General features: G+C 36.9%; 1 protein-coding gene across 2 annotated transcripts in view; it reads left to right on the top strand.

Annotated features, from left to right (window-relative positions):
• The window catches only part of HLCS (holocarboxylase synthetase), a 122,598-nt gene that overhangs the window by 87,413 nt on the left and 11,545 nt on the right, over positions 1 to 23,640 (top strand). For both annotated transcript variants that reach the window (XM_069871711.1, XM_069871721.1), the window contains 2 exons: positions 22,350 to 22,417; positions 23,419 to 23,579. In XM_069871711.1, coding sequence (XP_069727812.1) covers positions 22,350 to 22,417; positions 23,419 to 23,579 — 229 coding nt within the window. The remainder of the gene's footprint in view (positions 1 to 22,349; positions 22,418 to 23,418; positions 23,580 to 23,640) is intronic.

The following is a 23,640-nucleotide window of genomic DNA, read 5'->3' as shown; positions in this document are numbered from 1 at the left end:
TGCCTTAAACACCTCCAGGGAAGGTGACTCAACCACCTCCCTGGGCAGCCTCTGCCAGGGCCCAATGACCCTTTCTGTGAAGAATTTTTTCCTAACGTCTAGCCTAAACCTCCCCTGGCAGAGCTTGAGGCCATTGCCCCTTGTCCTCTCCCCTGTCACTTGGGAGAAGAGGCCAGCACCCTCCTCTCTACAACCTCCTTTCAGGTAGTTGTAGAGAGCAATGAGGTCACCCCTCAGCCTCCTCTTCTCCAGGCTAAACAACCCCAGCTCTCTCAGCCGCTCCTCATAAGGCCTGTTCTCCAGCCCCTTCACCAGCTTTGTTGCTTTTCTCTGGACTCGCTCCAGAGCCTCAACATCCTTCTTGTGAGCCTCAACGTCCTTCTTGTGGTGAGGGGCCCAGAACTGAACACAGTATTCGAGGAGCGGTCTCACCAGTGCCGAGTACAGAGGGAGGATAACCTCCCTGGACCTGCTGGTCACGCCGTTTCTGATCCAAGCCAAGATGCCATTGGCCTTCTTGGCCACCTGGGCACACTGCTGGCTCATGTTCAGTCGGTTGTCAACCAACACCCCCAGGTCCCTCTCCTCCAGGCAGCTTTCTAGACAGACTTCTCCTAGTCTGTAGCTTCCATTCTCAGTGCTGTATTTCACAGTTGAAAATGGTCAGGGAAAACTTACTGTGCCTATGTACACCTCTGCCATAGGTACAGTTATTAGCAATGGCTCTTTTTTTCTTTTATAATTTTTCATTTCTGTTTCAACTGATTCATAGGTACTTGCTCTTTGCCCTCCAGCCCTTCTCTTGTGACTCCACAATGCTCAGTTCCCTAAGAAAAATTCTGGAAAAGCTGGAAGAAGACTGTTGAAACTATGCAATTATAAAAAGAAAGTCGGTTTCCCTCTTATTTTTTACCAACAAATAAGAAAAACAAATTATGTTGGTACTAGCTCTATACATTCGCTGATACTCAAATTAATAAAAAATAGCCATAGGAGTACTTATTTTCTATTTGAACTGGTGATTGGGATTTTATACTGAAGTATATATTTGCAAGGTTTCGGACACGGAGGCACTTTAAACAATACACATATACCACCAGAGTGTGAAGTTTGCAGTAATATCTTACCACCACTAAAATATTGTGATTAATCTGAATGTTCTCTCGGGTGTGCTGACCACTGAGGCATTCCTTAATCTTAGTTTAGGTTGAATGTTTTGTTACTTTTTTCAAAGTAGAAATTACCTCAGCAGCAAAACCAGCAAATAAGAGTTAAATAAGGATGAATATTACAAACTTTTCAGTCACACAAAAGATGTGCAGTTCTCATCTTGTATATATGTGTCTGAGTATTTGTTGCTGGTGGCATTTTTCATGCCAGTAAAACATGTAAAGATATCTTTCCTTAGGTACTTTATGAAAATGTTTGCATACTGCTCTTTTTGTATTCTTACTTCTTTTTTCTAAAGTAAGCAAATATATATTGCCTGTTCTCAGTTTTTTCTAGTATCAACTACCCTGAAGTTATGTCTTCGTGCAAGATATAACCAAAAAGCTAGAGAGGAGAAGAGAAATACAAGGACTGAATTGTTTTAAATGCATTTTTTTAACAGAGGGAAATGATTGTTTCCAGTCACTGTAGCTTTTCACATTCTTTTATCATATCTGATTGATAGTGTCTAGAACAGAAGGGTGGAGTCAAGCGCTTTGCATATGTAATTGTTTCTGTATGTAATTATTTCTGATCGCTACCTAATATAATAGGCCATACTGATAGAAATTTTATAAAAGAGTAATAATTTTTAAATATTAATAATTATTGTTAATCTCCGTAAGCTTGAGCTCTTAACCAGGTTAAGGCTGACAGACACATAGGATCTTAGTACAAAGACTGGATTCTGAAACAATACAAAGGAACAAAACATCACTGTTTTGTTGCTGTGGCATCTTAGTGTATTAATAGACAGTACTTCTGCTACTTAATTATCAGCTTGGTGTCCATTCTTGTTTTATCTGAAAGTCAATCTGTAGACTTCACTTTATGAATTTGATTTGAATGTATTGTTAAGCAAGGTGTCCTGGAGTCTGAAATCTGCAGAGTTAATTACAGCCAAGATAACAGCAAGCTTCCTGCCATTGCTCTGCCAGTGCGTTTCATGCTAAGTCTTCAGGGACCACCTCTTCAGAGGGGCAAAATCATGCTAACCTGTGGAAATGTCAGCAGAGATGCCAGTAACTGTCAGTTGATGATATATACTGCAATATTAATGTTGAATGGGAGTGGCTTTTATTTTGTGGGGGATTTAGCTCTGTATGTGTTTTGCAGGATAACCTATACTACTTATACATGTGGAACGACTCTTTTGAATGTTATAAAGCAGCACTTCTGAATGCATCCTAAAATTCAGAAATGAAATATCAAATCTGTTTTAGTAGCATGCTTTTTTTCACAAAACCTTTTCCATTTTCATTTTACCTTTTGTTGTGAAAATTTTTGTAGCCTGATTACTGAATATTATTTATTGATTTTGAAAGCTCTGTGAATAAAATTGTTTTGGCTTGTCTAATAAAATATTTCATACAAAATTATTCACTGTAACCTCCTGTGATTTTTAGTTCTGTTCACACAGTTCCCAGCTGCATTATCTACCCCCAATATAGAAAATTAAGTCAATGTAAAAGTATACTCTGTTTTTTAAAAAGAGGTCACGAATAGCCTTTCTTCCCTCAGTAGTCACCAGTGTTCTTATTATGCTTCATTTATATAGTTGGAGGATTTGGGAGAACCAGCTGGGCCCCCTGTCTGCACTCATCAAGAGTTAATTTCTGAAAGAGGTGCTGTTGTCATGAACAAGTGCAGAAGGTACTCTGGTGGTCCTGCCAAACAACAAGAGCTCTTAATTAGCAGCAATGTTCAATCAGACTGCTTAACCTGCCACAGAGCGGAGGAGGTCATGTTCCTTCCTAATGCACTGCCAGCCTAAAAAGCACCCAAGAACTGATCCCAAATGTGTTGGTTTTTTTTAAAAAAACATGTATTTGGTTCCTAGAGGCAAGGCAGGCAAGCCATCATCTGTCCTTGAAACAGCCATCAGTAGAGTAAAATTTTATGCTTTTGAAAGATCTAGGGGTTTCTTCTTCTGTATGGAATGTTCTGTGGTTTGTGAGGAAAAAATACTTTTCATCATAGCACTGAAGAAATTGAAAATTCATTGACTTTCTGTCTGATTCAGGCCTGGGAGGGATTGCTCTGCGCTCAAGTTATTTTGTAGAAGATTTCCTAGTCTACAAAAATAAAAGCAGAAGCCACTGATGCCTTGCAATGCATTCTTTGTTCTCATCAGGAGATCTTGTGATGTTTGAATGCTTAACTGCTAATGATGTATAATGCACGTCTCTAGGTTGTTGGAGAGAACTTTCTGAGTATGGTATGGCTGCCTGGCAGGCCATTAGCTGTCAAGTAGAGCTCAGGACTTAAGGTGCTAGCTGATTAATTCCTTTAAAAGTAAAATTCTTGAATTAGAAATTATTGTGTATAGATTATGAGTGCTAGACTTCCATGGGTGTAGTGGCATACTTTGTAAAATGATGATAAACAGAGATGAACGAAGAGTGCAAAGTAAATAGTTTGTTGCTGTAAGAGCGACTTCAAGTAAAGAGGTCCATTAAATAGACAAAATATTTGAAAATAAAACATAGCAAATGCCAGAATATCTGTAACAATAAAGTTTGAAGAAATGTTACTACTTGGACCAGTGAAAATGCTTATTTGCCCTAAAAAGGTTGAGGCCCTGCCTTAAAGTGAATGAAGATCAGGTATTTTAATTAAAGATCTTATTCTAATGCTTACATTGAAAAGCGTCTTGCTATTGTAATAGCAATTCCAGTCAGTTGCAAAAGATGCAAAGTGAAGGTCATGTTTAGCAGGGATAAAAGTTGCAGTTGCGGATGATTAACATGAAAATCAGGAGAAGGAGGAAACTGAAACTTTAACTACTGTTTCTGTAGGCTTGCAGAAAACTTGTTAGTAAATTTGTGTAAAGTGTTTCAGTTCTATACTCATTTCAACCCTCCTTTCTTTTTATTTGAAATATATAAGGAATGTTGAGTGTGGGAAGAAAACAGCCCAGAAAGTTTCTTTTTCTTTGGTACAGCATGGGAAGATACTGTAAACCACCAAGTTAAAAGAAACAAACTACTTGCAGGCTTAATTTAATAAGGAGTAAGCTTAATAGTGTAGAGATCTTTCTAAATAAAGAATAGTAGTATTTCTTTGTTTCTCAAAATTCCATAATTTAAATTGCTGAGATAATTGTTGAAGTAACTCATTACAACAAGAAAAATATTTGCAAGACGTCGTAGTAAAACTTATTTAAACTTAAAGATAAGAAATAGTAAAAATATAGTCTCAATAGGTCATGAAGCAGATTAACTGTGTATTTATTAAGTCTATATAATGTGACAGTGTGGTGTATGTGCCGAGTAAGGATTTGAGATGTGAATGTCTGCTGTCTTCCTGAGAAGTGTGAAAGCTGGGCTCTTTGTAAAGCCAGTCAGCTTGTTTTTTGTAGGATGCTAGTTGTTGTCTTCTGGGGTTTGTTTGTTCCCTCTGTTGCCATTTTTTCTAATAGTATGTTTTTATCAATTCAAATTCTGAAAGATAAGGAGGAGAAGATGTAGGTGGAACTGAAATAATTTTACTGCTGAACTAAGAAATCTTATCAATCTTTATTTAAATTTATATTTAAGTCTTACTTTTAACCTAGTTGCATCTACGTAAGTCTGACAATAACTTCATTTTTTTTGCTCTCTTTTTCATAACTGTAAGATGGGAAAGTTAGATTAGAATAATAAACCTTCATGAAAGACTGGATTTCCATTGTCAAGCCCACAAACTGAAGCCTGATTCAGTAGAAAGCAGCAAGAAAAAGAGCATATGAGTCCTTGGGGCAGTATAATTTTCTTAATTATGGTAAATGCTGTATGGGTTAACCCGTCGACCAAGAAAAGGGGAGAAGGGGGAAATGTGTTTATAAAGTGCGTCTTATGAGCCTAAATGTACACGTAACATTCTGAGTGTTCAGATTGGACATGATATGGAGGTTTTGACCACTTTTTCCTCTTATGCTCTTGGGAATTGTCTTCTAGCTTTGAAGTCTTTGAAAAAAAGTTATCCTTGTTGCCCATGATCTTATACTTGTTCTATCTTATCCTTTTATTCCTAAACTGCAGTCTCTCTGAGACAGAGACTGTCTCAAATGTTCATTAGACAGATTGCTGCCTAATGAGTTGCATAATGAGGTCTTCTTCATAACTGAGAGAGGGTTATTATTTTCTTCCTGAATTTCACTTGCAATTTTCAATTGGAAGATATTTTTCAGATTCCTTGCTGCGAAGAGCAAGGTAATATTGTGTTTGGCTGACAAACAGCTGCTGTACTTTTTTGCTGAGGTGGTTTAATATAATGAGTAGAGATGTTTCCCATTGAGATTTGTTTCCTAGTTCCTGAATTCCAGTGTTTGCATGTTTTTAGATACACACAAAAAATATGTACCTTTAAAAATTACAGTGTTGAATGGTCAAATATCTGAATTTATTCTCTCAAATAAAATGAGATGCCTATGTTTCTGAGATGGCGGGTATTTCTTAATCAGAAGTAGGGCCGGGCAAACATTAAGAATGGCACATACCCACTACTAAGCAAAACTGCACTGGAATTCTAGATACGCAAAAAGTAATTTCACAGTTGGCATTTAGCCAGGAGCCTAATATTACTATTCTGCAATATCATGCATCAGTTATTTTGCAGAATAGAACCAGAATATTCAGCATATTGCAATGCAGCTAGCAGTAACTTGAAAGGATATTTTCACTGTATAATTCCTGTGGTTCACAAATAATTAAAACTTTAAGACCTAGAAGTACCTTGTACCTCTGCACAGAGATAAACCTCTGTTCAATTGTGTCTATAATTTCACGGACTGGAGTGAGATTTAGCATTTTTTTGCAGTGGCTGTACATGGTTTTCGCATGAGTATATTGGGACTGGGTTGTGTGTCGTGGAATGCACTTAAAATGTCTTGGGTTGTTGCAGGTGTATTTGATCTCATTTGCATGATCAAATGAGAAGTAGTCAAAAGAAGTACAGTCAGAAGTAGTCAAAATAATTCTTTATAACTTGATTTGTTGAGCATCAAATGCATATTTAAAGAAGAAAAAAAGGGCACTGTTTTAATTTTTCAACTTGAAGAAAATTATTAAATATTTGATTAGCTACCAGAGACCATACGTATTTAAAGGTGGGAAGGCATGACAAAGTAATTTCTTTTGTGCTATATATTGTTTAATGTGTAGTTTAGATTAAGCTGTTTTGTTGAAATCAATCTTGGATCTCTATTGCATGAACATGAGATGTTCCATAGACACCACTTCCAGGAGCCTGAGAACCTTCTAATATAGTACGCTCAGACCTTCACAGCCTGTGCAACTTCAGAAGTTCAGAGTCCTTCAAGTTACTCCCAATCAAGGATTTTGGTGAACATGCAAAGCTCTTCATAACATTACTTATGCAGAATAATAACACAGATGCACTGAGCACTACTGTTCTACTAATCTAAATCACTAACTGTTTTTCAGAAATGGCACTTTAATAGCATCATCCATCCATCTGTGAGTTTTGAAATGCTTTGCCAATAGCTATCATTTATGTTTCCAAGATCTCTTAGAAGTATTGTAGGTAAATGGTGATTAAGTGCATACTAACATGAGGAAACAGAACCTTAAAAATTATGATTTTGCTTTGGATCCTACAAATGCATACATGAAAAAAATGCTTCTGGGAAGATCCCACACTGTCAAAAGAGGACTGAATAGCAAGTAGAGACTGTCTAGAAAAATCTAATAATAGTTGATTGAAACTTTAGTTTCAATCATTCCTTGCATGCAGTCTTGAATATTCAAAACTGCTAGAAGAAGTGAACTTCAATCAAAATTTCAGTGTTATTCCCCCACACACTTTGAGTGACATAGTTTTTCCTATCAAGTGCTGACTGATATTTATAATTTATCCTATTCAGCTTCTTCTTTCTTTTCTGTGGTTTAAATATATATATATAAAAGATTTTCTTTGTCTAAGCTGAATTCTGCCGTGCTTATGCCATCCTCATATGATAGACCAATACACAGCCCTAGCACTGGGGTAGAAGAATGCTTCTCAGGACTGCAGAACTTCTGTGGCAACAGAAACTTAATCTCAGTTTGTCTGGGAAAGAGGCAGCCATGCGAACAGCTGCATTTCGTGAGGCCTTATGGCAAACTGCCTTGCAGATAAAGTTTTCACAGAGCTGCAAGATGACCAAAACCATCAAAATATAGTCTAGAAATGTTAGTCAGCCGTGCAAATAACTTTGCGTTCATATGGGAAGGCACATCTATAACTATGTATTCTTTTAAGTCCTTCAATTTACAATGAATGCTGTATAACTGGATTATCAAAAAATTTTCACTAGAGAAGATCTGTGGGATTTTATTGGTGTGCATGTGCACTGGCAACAAAAGGGAGGCTAAGGGACTAACTTTTAACTTTAACTGCAAATGGGGTTTTTTTTGGTTGCTAGAATGAGTTAATTTTTATACGTTGATGTACAACTATAGCGTATTACAAGAATTGTTCAGACTTACTCCTCAAAGTGTCTGTTCCACCTGGAAAGAATTGTTTAAGTCATATAATGGATGGATGAAAAAAACATTCTTCTGCAGTCAGATTTTATATTTTATGATGTCCTTTCTAAAATTCAGTCATCTTTTCTTTGTGGAGGTATCCTAAAAGCTAATGAATACAAGGAAATTCAATTATAGGAACTCTTCAATAATAAAAATGAACATTCATGTCAGAGGAGGTATAGAGTCTGATAAATGATCAAAGATGTATTTTATGTTAACTTCCAAGAATTTTTGACAATAGCATTTTAAAATTGGGAACTTGACAATATGTTTCACGATTTTGGAAGCTACCTTGCTTTATCTTATATTGGAATAGCTAAAGTAAGTTTTATCACTTGTCGTATGTAACTTGAGGGAAGAATTTTTTTAATATTGAAAAGATTTTATAGTAGCTTTTAAAAATGGATAGTCATATATGTAGTTTATTTAAAAATATGAACACACTAATAAGCAATAAGCAAGTGTAACTTGACAATATCCAACCGTTCAGTTGCTTCATTAGATGCAAAAATTTTGATTTATTAAAAAAACCCATATTTTCAACTTTTTTTGTTGCTAAATGACGGAGAATTTCCAGGTAGTGTCACACTATAAATATGTGCCACATAGTTTCAGTTTGAGAGTAATGCTCCTTTTGTTATGTTTGGCTTGCACCGCTGCATGTCTCAGCTTTCAGGATCTGCAGAACAGAAAACCCCACTGGAGGATTAGATTCTGCCCCACGTATCGACAGAGGTCTATTTGATCATGTCTGCATTTGATTTTTGAAATGAATGTGCCATTTCTTGCTGCATAAGTGTATCAGATGTGTAAAAGTATTCAGCCTAAGTTGAGCACTTAGCATATATCTTGCCTGTTAGTAAACTTCGGTCTCTGCTTACATTCTGATGTATAGCCGTGGAATTAATGTAACACTTCTGCAACCTGATACCTGAAACAGTTTAGTCTCCATACATGGGAAATGCTCCCAGAATTCTAGAAAACCTATGTGTTTATGATCTACACATGTTCATGATAAGAACCCATGTATTGGGTGATAGTGAATTCATTTACTGGTTTCAAAAATCAGATTCTTCTGTCTGTTTTGCTAATACTAGTGGGAACTTGGTATGTGAGAGAGAATAATTTCCCCATGGTAGATGCACTTTGTATTTTACCTTGTCAGCCTACAGTATTTAAATTCGAGCCCTGTTTGAATTTCTCTTGTTGAATTATTTGAGCCACCCTAGTGATGGCTCAGAGGCTGGAATTTACACAAACAAAATGATGGCTTCTAACCCCGAGCTTAGAAATTGTGAATGAGAAAAAGACCTACAGGGACAGGATGACTATGGGATACCAGGTTGAATGATAGGTGAAAAGAGTCTCAAAAGGGAACACAAGGAGCTCAGATTTGCCCCAGTAAAGAAGCAGAAGAAAACAAGGGTGAAAGGAAGGTGAATTTTACAGTTTTGTTCTGGACAGATAGAAATATAGTGTTCTCTTTTGGTAGTTGAAAAGTCGAAAGTATTTATGGAGTACTTGTTGAAAAAGCCACTTTTTAAAAAAAACACCTGAAAGGAAAAGTGTTTCCTCACCTTATTCTTTCTTAGTTAAATTCAACACTAAATGTATTGTGAAAGGTAGAGGAAATGGACAGCTGCAAGCACTTGACATTTATAACTGCCACTTTATGAATTCTGTGAAGAGTTTCTTGTTAAAATTCTGTTAGTGGAGAAAGGAAAAGGTGATCATATTTTCTTCAGTGATCTTTCTCCTTTTAGGTGATTAACTCCTTAGTATCACAGCTGAGGTGGTTAAACACCCTTCTTACAACTAAGACCTATGTGGAACATGCAATACCAAAGATCTTCCAACTCTTAGTGCATGTTATAACTTGGTGGATCTTGTTTTATACAAAATCCATGTTTGTTTTACAGAATAGGGTTGGCTGTTTCATTAGAGCTTCTTGAGCTTGGGAAATAGCTCTGGCATTTCCCAAAATCCAAATGCTTTGCTTAGGGATGGTGTGTTTACTGTTAGCACTTGGAGAGTGAAAAGTAGTTCCCAAAAATCAGTTTATCTGGGCCAATTACTAGTTATGTAATTGCTTTGTACTTTTTCTTGGAAGAAAGGAATTAAGGTGCTGCAGCTGAGGCTCCTCTTAACTGTAGTACAAAACCTCATTTCACTGGCTTGCTTGCTTGCATTTTTACTGTATTTGTAGTTCTTCCTTTCTTAGTCATGGTTTAGTTTAATTTCCTTTGGGCAAAGTGGATGGCATCTAAAGGGTTGTTGAAGATTAAAGTTATTGATGTCTCTGCTTGGAGCTTCAGCATCACAGATCATATTTTCATTATCAGATGTATACATTTTAGACAATTGCTTGTGGTTGTCTGATTTCACTTAAGCAATATTCATACTTGTTTATGTTGCATGTGACTTTAGTGGTCCTGGTGATTTACTTAATAGGTCAGACTGCTGAGGCTTCTTATATGCCAATGCTTGAGCACAACTCAGTCATTTTCATTAGTAATCTGGATGACAGAATTGAGGGTATGCTTATCAAACCCTAAACTTTGTAGGGAGGAGCTATAAGGTTTTAAGAAGGTAGGTTTCAAAATCTAAACAGTCTTGGTGAATCAAAAAATGTTCTGAAATAAATAGGATGCAGGTCTTTATGTGTAAGTGTGGCATAAAGTAATAATCAGATGCAAGTCATTAGAAAGGATAGGGTGGCTGAATATCACTTTTCAAGAGAGGTTCTGGAAACTGGAGTCAGCTATTGAATATAGGCTAAGAAAAGTCTTAACTGTTGTAACAAAGGAGGTGACGACTGAGACTGAAATTCATATGAAAGTGCTTAAAAATGTGCCACATGTAAAATGTACAGAGTAATCGTTCCAGATCTACTCAGCACTGAGAGTGTTCAACTGGAGTTATTGGTCCAGTTTTCAGCACCAGGTTTCAAGAGGTGTGGATTTGCTGGGCGTGGTACAAAACAGAGAAAAGTCTAGGAAATATGACTCCTTAGATGGAGAGAGTGGGATATAAAATAACTATGTGTGTTTCATCAAAAGAAGACGAGATTGGTGTAAATAAAACTTTACTCAAGGCAATGGTCCATTACAGGAAGAAAATGAATAAGCATTTCTCCATTTTCAGTGGGTATGGGACAACATTTTAATGCAGAAATGCAGACGCAGTGAATTTTCCTGAAAGAAAGGCAGTTTGATTAAGTAAGCTGTTGTTTCTCTATTGTTTTAAGTTTTTATGAATAAACTAGAGAAAAGTTTACCAGATATAGAAGAGGAAGGTGTAAAGACTTAGCACCTGAGGTTCCTTCCAGCCCTCTGTGACTGTGGTTTAAAATTGTACCTTACACTTGCACTGTAGCTGCCAGCATTGGTTAGAGTAGGATTTCAGCTTGCCTTTGTGCAGCTGTGGCTCATTTTGCCATGATTACAAATCTGGGTACTGGGAGATAGCCTTCTGCTGGTGGGGTGGATTTTCACGTTGTGTGAATGTCCTAACTGGTGGGTTTTTTCTTCCATATATTTATTAAATGTATTAATTTCTGACTATTTCTGAGTGGTTTTGCATAGTCCCATATATATGTCTGTGCTGACACTTCCTATTTAAGACATTCTTCCCAGTTTAATTATTTACCACAGACCACCCCAACCTTGTATAAAACCTTACAGTTTCATTTAAAATAAAATACCACATCTGTCCCACAATTTCTGCTTGCTTAGTGTTAAGTACTGCTAGGGGTCATAGTATCGTATAACTAATCCTCCAAGTCTTCCTCCTTCTCTTTGATGCTTGTTTCTATTGCATGTGATCTGAGTGGTTCTGCTCATTCACTTACTAGCTCAGAACACTTCTGCTAAGGCTTCACATCTGAGTAAGCCTTAGTGGAACTCAATTCAAGTGTCAGGGGTCTATGGAACACCTGTTTTGTAGAAATGTATCAGTAAAGCTGAATGAGAAAATTTCTTTCCTATGCCTGTGTTTTGTTTTCACTTTACGGCTAAAGAACATGCAAGAAATTAGGTGAAGGAGGACCCAGCAGTCTGTCAGGAGGTTCAGTAATTGTTTACAACAGATTTCAACTGTCACCTTATGAGTACTGTTTATATATCTAACAAGAAAATACAAGAGAGGCACATCATCAGACACATCCACTAAGACCTAGTAACAGAGAACAGGACTTGGGACCAGATCCTGGCTTTTGAGATACTATACCAACATAAGGCTGCCGCAGAGATGAGGGAGAAGAGGGAGGAATGGTAAGGGGTGAGCCATCCTAGAGTTTTCATTCGTTTGCATACTGTTTAAATACTGTTTGTATTGATATACAGTTAGACTTTGACATGTTGTATTTGTCAGCATTTGCAAGTAATTCCTTAGTTTACTAAGACAATGCAAAAATGAAAGGCATTTTATCTTCGACAGTATTTGGTATATTCAGACTTCATTATCTACTACATGCAAATGTCAGTGGTCATGGCTCAGAAAAGGGGCAAGATGCCGAGATCCAAGTATGGATGTACCTGAGGACCTGTATGGTTTCTTGCCCCCTAGCATCTGCTGCCTGAGCAGCAGACATGATCCAGATACAGGGCTCAGGATGATTGTGCAGCCCCCGCCAGCTGGATGTCAGCTCTCTCCGGTTCAGGTCTTTACCCATTTATCCACCTCACGTGGTAGGAGGTATTTGCATGTATTTTATTGTCTTAAACTGGGCAAGCATTCCTTTGGACTTTACAGGAGTAGGAAGTTATTACTTTTCCTGCATTTGAAGAAGAATTTGAAGTAACAAGGCTACGTAGGGACCTTCGGATTTTCTCCTACCAACCCTGACAAAGAGAATCCACTGTCTGGGGATTTGAATATTAACTACATTTTGTGTTGAGTCTGTGGTTAGAGTCAACATTATGATGACTGTTTCTGGAGTCTACTGAGGATGCTGTGGCCAGCATAAAGTAACTTCCTTCTTTTGAAATCCACTCTTAATCACCCATGAAATTAACTATTGGAGTCTGCCTTCAAGTTGGCACTGACTGATACTAGGGGTTTTAAAAATATTTGAGAATGTATTTGGAAACAGGACCTTTCTGTTCTTTATTTATACGTTTTTGGATGTTTGCTTTTGCAGGAGAAAAGTGCCGTATGCTTTAATACTGAATTTAGAAGTCTTGTGGTTTCTGCTGGCACTGTGAGGGAGTAGATCGTATAAGACTCCAGTACTTGATGAGGGCATTTTTCTGTTTTTAATTATTAGAGGCATGAATACAGATCCAACTGAGTTCAGCTATTGTGTTTATTGCTTTTTTTTTTTATTCACCATCAAAAAGCAATAATTTTTCTAGATTATCATCTCTAACGTGACCTGCAACTTGAAATCAGAAAAAAAGCTGAAGTCTTGTCATTCTTTCTTCACAAGAAACTGCAGGGAAATTCAGTTTAGGGATTTTTAACCTAGCTCAATGCCTCATTCCAAGTCAGCTCAACAATGAATTAGAAGTGTATGTAGGACTTTTACGCCTCCTGAAAACTCTAGTTAGGATACCCTGTGTTGCTGTTCTGGTTGGTAGGTCAGGCTTCACATGGCTTAACAAAGGGAGCTACGAGTTGGACAGCAAATTTGTCTGCTTAACAGAATCTGAGGCATCAGGGGGAAACTGAAGCATGTGAAAACCCAGTTGTGGTACCATGGGTAGATAGATTTCAAAGCTTAAATAAATCAAAACTGTAACATTTCCATAGGCATATATTTGAAGGAATTTATATGTTTGACTAGGCTGGAAATAGCTCCAAAAAGTGTTGAGCGTTTTAAAGGAAAAATTACATTGTTTCAGACAAATTAATTCCTCCTTCTCTTAGAAAACAGTGGCTTATCTGAATCTGAATTTTCTATGGAAATATGAAAAATACCTGACCAGGTCTGATAGTGACTTAAAAAAAAATTCTCGACTTTACTAGCTAAACAGAGTATTTCAGATGCTAAATAAATTTTTAGAGCTAAATAGAGCTAAGGATTTCTTAGAAACCTGGCTCTTACTGGAACACTTTTTCTTTAAACAAAACACTTTTTTTCAGGTTTGAGGTACATTTTTCCTTTTGTTTTAATATCTTACATTACAACTAAATGCCTAGATTCTACATATCAAGATTCTTTTTTAATAGAGAAGGGCAGAATGTGGCATTTTTGTCTGTGGGACTTTTGCAATTCTGGGCTTATAGATGTTTTTAGAAGAAATACGGTACTTTTGATTGCTTTTGCACAGCAAAAGCATATAGGCAATAATTTTTTTTTTTTAAAAATATCATCTTTCAGAGTTCTTCATGGGAAAAAAGATGCAAGTAAAATAATTGTGCTTTACCTGACAGTTTATGAAATCATGGTTGTTTTATAATGGTTGTAGCACCTGGGCAAAATTATGGAGATATGATTTAATGCTAATTAACACTTAGCATTAATTACCACTTTCATGGCTATGTTTGTAACACGCATTTTACAGTGTACCCCGTATCATAAAATTAAGACTACATATAAACATTTAGAACTTACATGAAGTTCTATATGTGTTTAAATTACATGAAAATGCATGGAGACTTTAAAATTGAGACTTGGATGCTATTGCCCAAAGAAAACAGCAGTAGCTAAGAAATTTGCATGAAATTTATAGTTCATTATTTTTCATGTTAAAAATATTTTTCAGAAATAATGTTAAGCTAACCAACGTGTGTCACCAAGGTAAAAATCTAATCTATAGACCAGAAGAAATATCTAACAGTGTAAGAAAATGCTACCTCTTATTTTAGTACAGGAATACTATTGAGTGTGCCTTTACAAAAGAGAGAAAAAACACAACTAGTTTGTAGTTAGCATTGCATTAGGAAGTCTAGAAATTTACAGCATCCATAGGTTTGTAGCAACAACCACATTGCCATCATGAACCACCAAGGCCTAAGTTTGGAGCATGATGTTTGCTGCAGGTGTAAAATAAAAGAAACTAAAGCAAATCACAGAGGAAAGTTCAAATGCTTTTAGAGTATTCTCTTTACTATAAATTACTTCTGTGATTTTAAGTATGATTGCTTTTGATGAAACTTCCAATAGCAAAAGGATAAAGGAAAAAATAGGAATTGAAGGAAAAGAAGTGTTACACCTTATTTTGTATGTCTTCTGCAATCACTTAGCAAGGAATGAAGTGCTTTAATTTTTCCCAGTTTGCAATGGAAGAGTCCTGGGAGGGCAGCTTGTTCCTGCTCACATAGAATTCATTTTCATGCTCACTTTAGTTTATACAATATGTCTAGTGTCTTTTGTTCTACATTAACCCTAACTGTTTGAGTGGCTACTTGGGAATGGCTTCATCTCTTCTCTGGTAGAACATGGCAACTATTTAGCACCCTGTATGATTTAAGGCAGGAAATGAAATGCTGTCTTAGTAAATTGTAAAGAAACTTTTATAAGGAAATGTAATTATCCAGACTAGAAATTGGCCAGAATATCGAGTTAAAATCTGTGTGTGCAAGAAGTTCTCAGTTTGCTATTTTATCTGAGAGGTGACTTTAAGCAATATTGCATGAATTCAGAATCACGACAGTTTACTTTTGAGGCTTGTGATGCCTTATACTATAAATTAGGGAATTCAGTGCTGATTTAATATAGATTTTCCACCTTACTGAAATGCTGTTGTTTCTTGCCGTACTCTGTGGGGTTACTTTAAGGTTCCCTTTTCAGACAGTGACCAAACTTGTACAGTCTTATCTAATGAAGTGTGATGAAATTACTGGTGAAAGTGACATCACTGCAGGCTGCAATGATCTGTATGGTTTACATTTTTTATAGCATTCATACTGTGCTTTACTTCAGACAAGAGTGGTTAGATCTGTTTTTGATCAATATGTTTATAACTTTTTATTCCACTCTGAAGACTCTATTCTTAACATGTTATGATAAATATGTTTCACTGCATTCCAGTAACTATTCTGTTTCTTAAATATTGGCACTGGAATTCATTTTGGAATGAAATCTGTCCAACTTCTATTTGTCCTGTGTTAACTTTCTGGAATGTTTCAGGTAGTTTTTTCAAATAAAGAAAGGTCATTAATTGAGAAGATTACATATTATAGGAAAAAAAATTAAAAATTGTAGAAGTTTTTGCTTTTCAAATTAAAACTTGAAACAACTTAAACTCTCTTCACATCTCCACTGGAAACTCCCTTCTTTACTGTAACTTTGTGGTCTCAATGATATTCACAGAGAAGCTGATCTACTGAATAAAGAAGTTCTTTAAGTTTTCAGTTTTGGAACATTACCAGTGTGTCTGAACCCAGGTTTCAAATTTTACTGGCATTTTGTTGGCAAACCAATTTTTTGGAGTCCTTTCTTATTTGGGTATGTTTCCTGACACCTTTGGCTGTATGGTACTATGTTTTAAAATTCTCTTTTTCTTTTTTTTTTTTTTAAGAGGAAAAGCCTATAAACATATACAAAGGGCTAATTATAAAATATCTGGTATAAAAATAGAGAGACAAGAAAATTACCAGCTGAAAAATGCAGTGAGCACTAAAAAATGAGCATTTAATGGTAGCATTTTACCCTGCCTGTTCAGCAGGCCTGATTCTCAAAGCAATTGCACAAGCAAAGCACACACAATTCTCATGCCTTAATATGGAAATTTAAATCAAGCATTAAGTACATGGGTGGTAAGAAAAAGGTTGTTTAATCTTCCCCTCTATCTACTGGCCTCTTTTACTGTTGCTTCTCTTTTGCCAACAGCACTGTTCATTTATGGTGAGCCAGATTAGAGCATTGATCCAGCTGAAAAATAACTCACAGGACTTCACCCTACTTACAGTCTTCCTAGATATTGCAGTTTTGTTGAAATTATATTGTTATCAGTGCATTGCTTTCCAAGCCTGACTAGCCAAAGTATATGTAAGTTGGTGAACTATGTCATAGGTAGTATTGATAGATTATTCCTTCCTGAAAATGTTGTGACTAGTATAGGACAATCTTCTTTTTGTAGTATCTATTAAGTAAGATACAAGAAACTAGCAGTCCAAGATTCCAGCACTTTTTCTGTTTTCCACAAGTACAGGACATTATAATCCCTAATACATTTTCTCACTGATTTAGGACTTTAATATATCTAAACACTTAAAAGATAATTTGATACTAAACGGTCCTTTCTGTACTAGCATTGCTATAGGGAAACCCACTATAAAGTGTAAGAAGCTATGGATTCTTGAAACGGAACAGAAGAGTGCATTCATATAATCGAGTATTCTAGCACATATTTGGCCTGCTGGATATAGGCAAAATTGTAACAGTGCAGAGCCATAAGATTCCTATCATTTAAATAAGCCTCTGCTTGTCTCAGCTGTGGGAGTCAGTCTTTTGGGAGCCTCCATGTTGCACCTAGTCACGTTTAAAATAGTGCATGAGAAGTGAAACATGGGTAAAATTAAATGTTTATGATAGTAAGAGAGTGTGAAAATTACTTTAATCTGGGATGTTACTTAGGCTAGTGGATTTCAGTGGACAGCCTTTGGGCTAAATTTCTAAATTAGTAATTAGTAGCTAATGGCTAGTTGCTGACTGGTTTCAGCCAAACTTAAAAGACAGCTAGAAACACCAGAGAGACCAAGTTTCTGTACATTTCCTCGAGTCACAGTGTCATTCAGTTTGGAAGGGATCCCTGAAGGTCTCTAGTCCAACCTCCTTTTAAGCAGGATCAACAGTGAATTCTAACCAGCTTGCTCAAGTTTTTTTTCAGTCAGATCTTGAAATACTCCACAGCCTCTCTGGCCATCCTGTTCCAGTGCTTACATGTTCAGTGTTGTTCACAACTTGATTAATGTGCATGCCATTTCCTCCTACAGGCCATTGGTAAAGCTATTAAAATATTAAATAGGATAGATCTCAGGATAAACCTCTGAGGAACTGCAGTTGTATCCAGTCTACAGGTAGAGTAAAACCGTTTCTTTTCAGTCCCAGAATCTAGACGCTTTTTGTTCCTTTGGTAGTGCATCCATCTAGATCAATGACCAAACTTAGATACAAGGGTGCTGTGGAAGACCAACTTGAATACAGTTGCGACACTTGCCCTTCTTCATTCATGCAGCACTTCCCCTGATCTCTGTGACCATGATGACAGGAATTAACCTTGATGTGCCATCAGCTAGCTCTCTCAGCACTCTCAGGTGCATCCTGTCTGCTCTCATGGACTTGTATGAGTCAAGATTTCTCAAAAGATTTATGACATAAGTCGTTTTCTACTGTTGCTATTTCCTTTTCTCCTGGAACCCAATGTGTTATATGTAGAAGCCTGGGAGACCTTGTTGGTGAAGAGTGGGGCTAAGAATGCACTTAGTAACTCGGTGTTATGTGTGTCTGCTGTGCTTTTGCCTCAGTCAGCTGTGAGCCCACATTTTCCTTGTTTATTCTCACAGTGCAACAGTTGAAATTCCTGTTGCCATGTTTCTTGCCAATCTCTGTTAGAGATAATCTTTGGCTTTCCTAATGGCATCCTTGCTTGTCCGGGCAATGTTTCTGCATTCCTCATTTGTAGCATTTCTTCTTACTTTCATCTCTTTTGCATGTTCTTTTTCCAGTCATTAATTCCCTTTTTTAGCCAAATCAGACTCCTTGTTCATCCTTTGTATTGTGATGGACTGTTAGTTTGTCTGGGAAGGTTATCTCTAAAGACTGCGTCTGTTGAGTTCCCTTGCCCTTCAGAGTTCCTCTCGTAAGATCTCATCTGTCAGGTCCCTGAATAAACTGATTTCTGCTTTCATGAAATCCAGAGCTTATACTCTTCCTTGCCTTCCTCATTCCTGTCAGGATCCTGAACAGTATTAGTTCATGTTTGCTATGGCAAATCTGCCACAGATTACCACCTCCTCAGTCCACTCTCCCTTGTTTGTAGCGGATCAAGGAGTTGATCACTCCAGTTTATCATCTGATATTTGTGTTAAGAGCTTGTCCTTAACATTACCCACAAGTCAGCTAGCATCCCACTTTGTTTGACTTTTAAGAGATACTGGGAAACAGGAGTCTCCAATAGCGATCAGGATCTGTGATCTGCAGATGTTCTCAAGTTGCTCAAAAAGACTTTTTCCACTTCCTTCTGATTACATGGTCTGTACCATACTCCCACCATGATGTCATTGTTGGTGGCTTCTCCTCTGATTTGGCCCACCAGCTCTCAGTCCAGTCCACTGCCTGTTTTACAGGAAACCACCATATCTTTGAGCTTCTTCAGGTATTCGTGTTCTTATGAAAACAGGCTTACAGGTAGTAAAGAGACATCTAGATCAGTGCTGTCACCAGGAAGTCTGCAGCATGGACTCAAGAGTTGCTTATTCTGCTTGGCCAGCACACCTTCTGGCAGGCAATTCAGCACACAGAGCTTGGAATCACACACAACATCATGCAGTTAAAGGATATGAAAGGGAGGTGGAAGGCTATGGAGGAGAGCTTAAGAAAAGCATTAATAGGCACACTGCTTGTTTTCAAATTGGACATAATGGACAGAAACAGTAGATAAGAAGTAGTAAAGCAAGCGTACAGGACCCTTCTTTGTCCAAAATAATACAAGAAATTGGTCAAAAAGATTGACTAAAAATTGAAAGGTTTTTTTTATATTTATAGTACTCTATAAACAAGCTATTTGAGAGTGAGATTTGCAGACAAGTAACTTGAAGTGAAGGGAGAAATCTGTTCATAACTTACCCTCTTTTGCCCAGGTATTTTAACATCTGGAATGTAATGCTGCCTGTTGTAATACCTCTGCAATACTGTAACACAGCAGGATGCATTAATGAGAGTTTCAACCTTAAACCCACAACATCAATGAAATTTATAGTTGTCAGGCTGTTAGCATTATTCAAACAAATTTTTTTGTGGTTTCAATTCCCATTTTATGTTCATGTAGGAAGGAAAGTCGTTGTGTTGACTAGCCATGAAGACAGAGTCCTTCGTAGACTTGAAGTGTCTATAAAGCAATTAAGTATTACTTTTGACAGCATTCCTAGTATGCACTGCAGGGCAGGGAGAGATTATTTGTGTAAAAAATTGTGCTAGAATCTCTCTCTTAATATTTCAGCTGGGTTGATATTCTCAAGTACTTAAAGTGCCTTGCTCACGTTTTGGCAAATACCACAAAAATGTTCAAAGCAGAAAAGAAAAATTTACATAAAATTTGGGGATCATCTTCTATGGTCATGTAGGTGCCATCTGATATTCTTCTGATGGGTAAATTTGTCTTCAGATGTTTCATGTTTCTCTACTTTTGTATCTTAGTGTGGTCTTTTGACTTATTATGTAGAGCAAGTTAGTTAAAGAGCACAAAAAAGAACAGAGAATTTCTTGAAGGAAAAAAAATTGGAGGGGAAGGGAGAATGTGGTGAGCACTGTGATTAAGTCACTATACAGAAAAATGAAATTGTTAAATCTGCAACTGATTAAGTTGAAAGAAAAGAAGGGAAGTCAATATGTAAAAAAGTGCACGTACAGTTACTTTTTCTGGTAAGAAAAATGCAAGTTGTTTATCCCAGAAAAAAAAATAACAAGTGCACACAATTTACAAAGCTCTGAAGTTGGAGGGGAGAGGATGGTTGTCTGGGTCTTTTTATTATCATAGGCTTCATGGTAATTCCAGCACAATCTGAGGAAGTAATAAAAATAAATATATCTCTCTTGCTGTATCAGCCTGAGTATTAACAACTTCCCAGTGTTGTGTCCATTAAAGATTTTCTTCATGGCCCTTGAAAGTGCAAACTCAGTCTCTGCACTTAATATGTTGTTACCTGCTGCCAAGTCTCTAATAGCTGTATTCATATGTTCTATTAATCATGTCTTTTTGTTCTAGAAGCCTGTGTTTTGGATTCATAATTAACTTTCTTTTCCTGCTTTCATTATTTTCGTCCCATCATGGCAACACATGACTTCTTTTTTTTTGCCTGTTTAAAAATAAATATGTGAACGGAGAAGTAAAAGAAATCAGCATATTTTGACAAAGCCTCTAAACTCTTCTTAAATATGCTTCCAAATTTAAATTAGATTTTCATGTTGCAAAGCCATGCACTTGGTGTTGTAACTGAAATCACGCTGTTCTCAGAAGTAAAGGCTGAAGCCTCATGAGCTACAGAGGATTTTCCCCTAGGTCCCAGCATAAAAGGAGGTATATAAGTGAGCCTGGTCTCAGTGTGTAATCCATAGGGTTCAAAGGAAAGAATTATTGGGCTGTATTTCACATGAACTGGAAGGGGACTGGGAAAGAGATCTTCTGGCTGTTGCTCTTCAACAGTGTCTCACTGATTCAGGAGTAACGTGGGAAAACATGGTGGAGTCTGTTACAGCTACTGACAGTTTGGGTTCAAGTATTTCTAATTAGCAAAGGCATTTGTGATCCAGACTTTGGGTAAGCCCTCTAATAATCTCCCATTTTGGTCATCGTGAAAGCAAGTCAGCCATTTGAAAGAAACCTCAGGGAGGATCCTACTTCCATTTTGCTACCGGTAGAGCCCCAAGAGTTACCGAACCCCTGCTTTTCAATCTGTGAAGCAGGAGGGATGTATAGTCCCTAGCTTGTTGCCTGCCTAAACATGTGTGTCTGTGGGTGGCAGGGGGACATGTCTGCTTGTGGCTGTACCTTGCTGCCCACAGATTCTTGCTTCAGAGGAAATAATTTTGAACAGTACTCTTTGCTGATTTGGGCTGCACTTATCTCCAAGACAAGATTCCTTTCATATGAAGGAACAACGTGATATTTGTGCCCATATCAGAAGTAGATTTGTAGGCTATACATCACTTTCTGGGTTTACCGTTCTGGCAGCATCTTGAATATCTGTTTTATCTGTTAAATAACTCTTCCTGAAAATGTGAAATAGAGGATCATAGTACAGTTCAGATCTGTTTTAAAGTGGCTTGAATGAAGTTCTCACAGTAGGGTTTTTTTTTTCTTCTAAGTCTAGCATTGACTCATTTGGTGGTGTTAAAGTGCACTTTCTACTTATCCCTTGAGGAAAGTTAGTATTCTTTTAAGTGAAACTATTTTAAAAGCAGAACACAAGCCTAAAATAAGCCAGTGTTCTCTAGAGTTCTCAGAAGGTGTAGATTTATTTACTGTAGTTAAATCATAATTAGTTCTCAGGGGATAGTGTATCTTTTAAACTGCTTTATTGCCACCATATTGGTTTTCTAAATAATCAGAAACTGCTGCTCTTATATTCTCTAGTATGAACAAAAATTTGCTGTAAGTAGAAACAAATGTCTAGAATTGCTAGTTGTCACTTACTGAAGATAATGACATGCAAAAAATAAGCACTTCAAGAAAATGTGAAGAAATACAAAACTCATGTTATCAGAAGGCACCTTAAATGAACTATGGCTGTAACTTTTTCCAGAGTAATAGATATAGTAACGTTTTACATTATCATTTTTCAGTTAATCTTTTTTTTACTGTTCTAATGCTTCTTGGCCCAGAATAAATGTTATCTGAAAATTGATAAATGATAGTACAATGTTAACCTAAAATATTACCTGATGTTTAAGCCTAGATTTTCATGAATGTAGTTTAGTGTTCCAGTTGATAACCATTGTGGGGTTTTTTTCCTAATTGGCAGGTTAATGTTTGAGTTGCCAGAGGAGATGGGTTTAATAGCAATTGCTGTTCGACAAACACAAGGGAAAGGTCAGTAAGTTTCCTTCTAGTGCTAATAAATGTGCATTAAACATGTGATATAGGACATTTTAATGTCATCTAGCTGCCCTAGAGATATGAGTATTTTTGATAGTATAATCTGTAGAATAATCATTTCCTTTTCTCCTCCTGCTTGATCTGTAGATTCAAACTCAAAACCCAAGTTAATAGAGGCCAAAGTAAACATTTTCAGGATGTTTGGTGGCTTTTGCAGAAATGATTTAGTGGTCTTCTAGTTTCTGCCAAAAAGTCTTCCCAGTTATGGAAATTGCCATCACTACATTTAGTGTAATACAAGCCGGTCTTCCAAACCAGGGCTCCTTTTTTGACTTAACTGGAACAAGACTGGGTCTTGACTAGATGTGTGATAGAGGTTTCTCTCAGGACCTGCCTGAACTGTCCTATGGGCTCCCACAGTCTTGTGCAGATAAATATAAGCAAGTTCTGTCTCTTTCCCAAGAGGTTACTAGCACTGATTTAAAAGCCACGTTCATTTTATTTGAAGAACAGTGCCCAGTCTAATAAGCTCTTCTGAGCACAAGCTTACATGAAGATAGTTACCTGGCTTTCTGTACAGATCTAGCTTGTAGCAAGTTGACTCACAATGTGGGTGGATCTCTAGATGCACACAGGGCATTCTCACAAATACTTCTTGACTTCAAAAAGCAAGATTTTTTTGAAATGTGTGTGTTACCAGATATCAGGAAGTCCTGGAAGCAAGTAATTTAGAACATTCTGGGTTATTGATCAGTAGCATGCACCCTAAACAGCCTCCTGATTTTTAAAAGAGAGAGCTTTGTGCTTTAACCATTGCTTTTTCAAAATTAATTTACATTAGTTTACATAAGTCCATAAGAGGACTTATGGCTGATTCTTGGATGGATACTATTGAATCATTCTCTTTTGTAGCTGTCTACATTAAAAAAGTGTTGGTTTTAATTAAATATTTTTTTCTTGAGTTAAAGTTAATGTTTTTTCTTCTCCCTCCCCAGGTCGTGGTGGAAATGTTTGGCTCAGTCCTATAGGCTGTGCACTGTCCACTTTACATATCACCATTCCTCTACATTCAAACCTCGGCCAGAGAATTCCTTTTATTCAACACCTGGTGTCCTTGGCAGTGGTAGAATCAGTTAGATCAATACCAGGATATGAGGTATTTCATTCTAATTTATCACAAAGTTAGTTTCCACTTTCATTACATTCAGATTTTAACT

Source organism: Phaenicophaeus curvirostris, chromosome 1 (genome assembly GCF_032191515.1).
Source record: "Phaenicophaeus curvirostris isolate KB17595 chromosome 1, BPBGC_Pcur_1.0, whole genome shotgun sequence".
NCBI classification, from domain to species: domain Eukaryota; kingdom Metazoa; phylum Chordata; class Aves; order Cuculiformes; family Cuculidae; genus Phaenicophaeus; species Phaenicophaeus curvirostris.
Note: the sequence above shows the minus strand (reverse complement) of the source record. Positions and strands in the feature narration are given on the sequence as shown.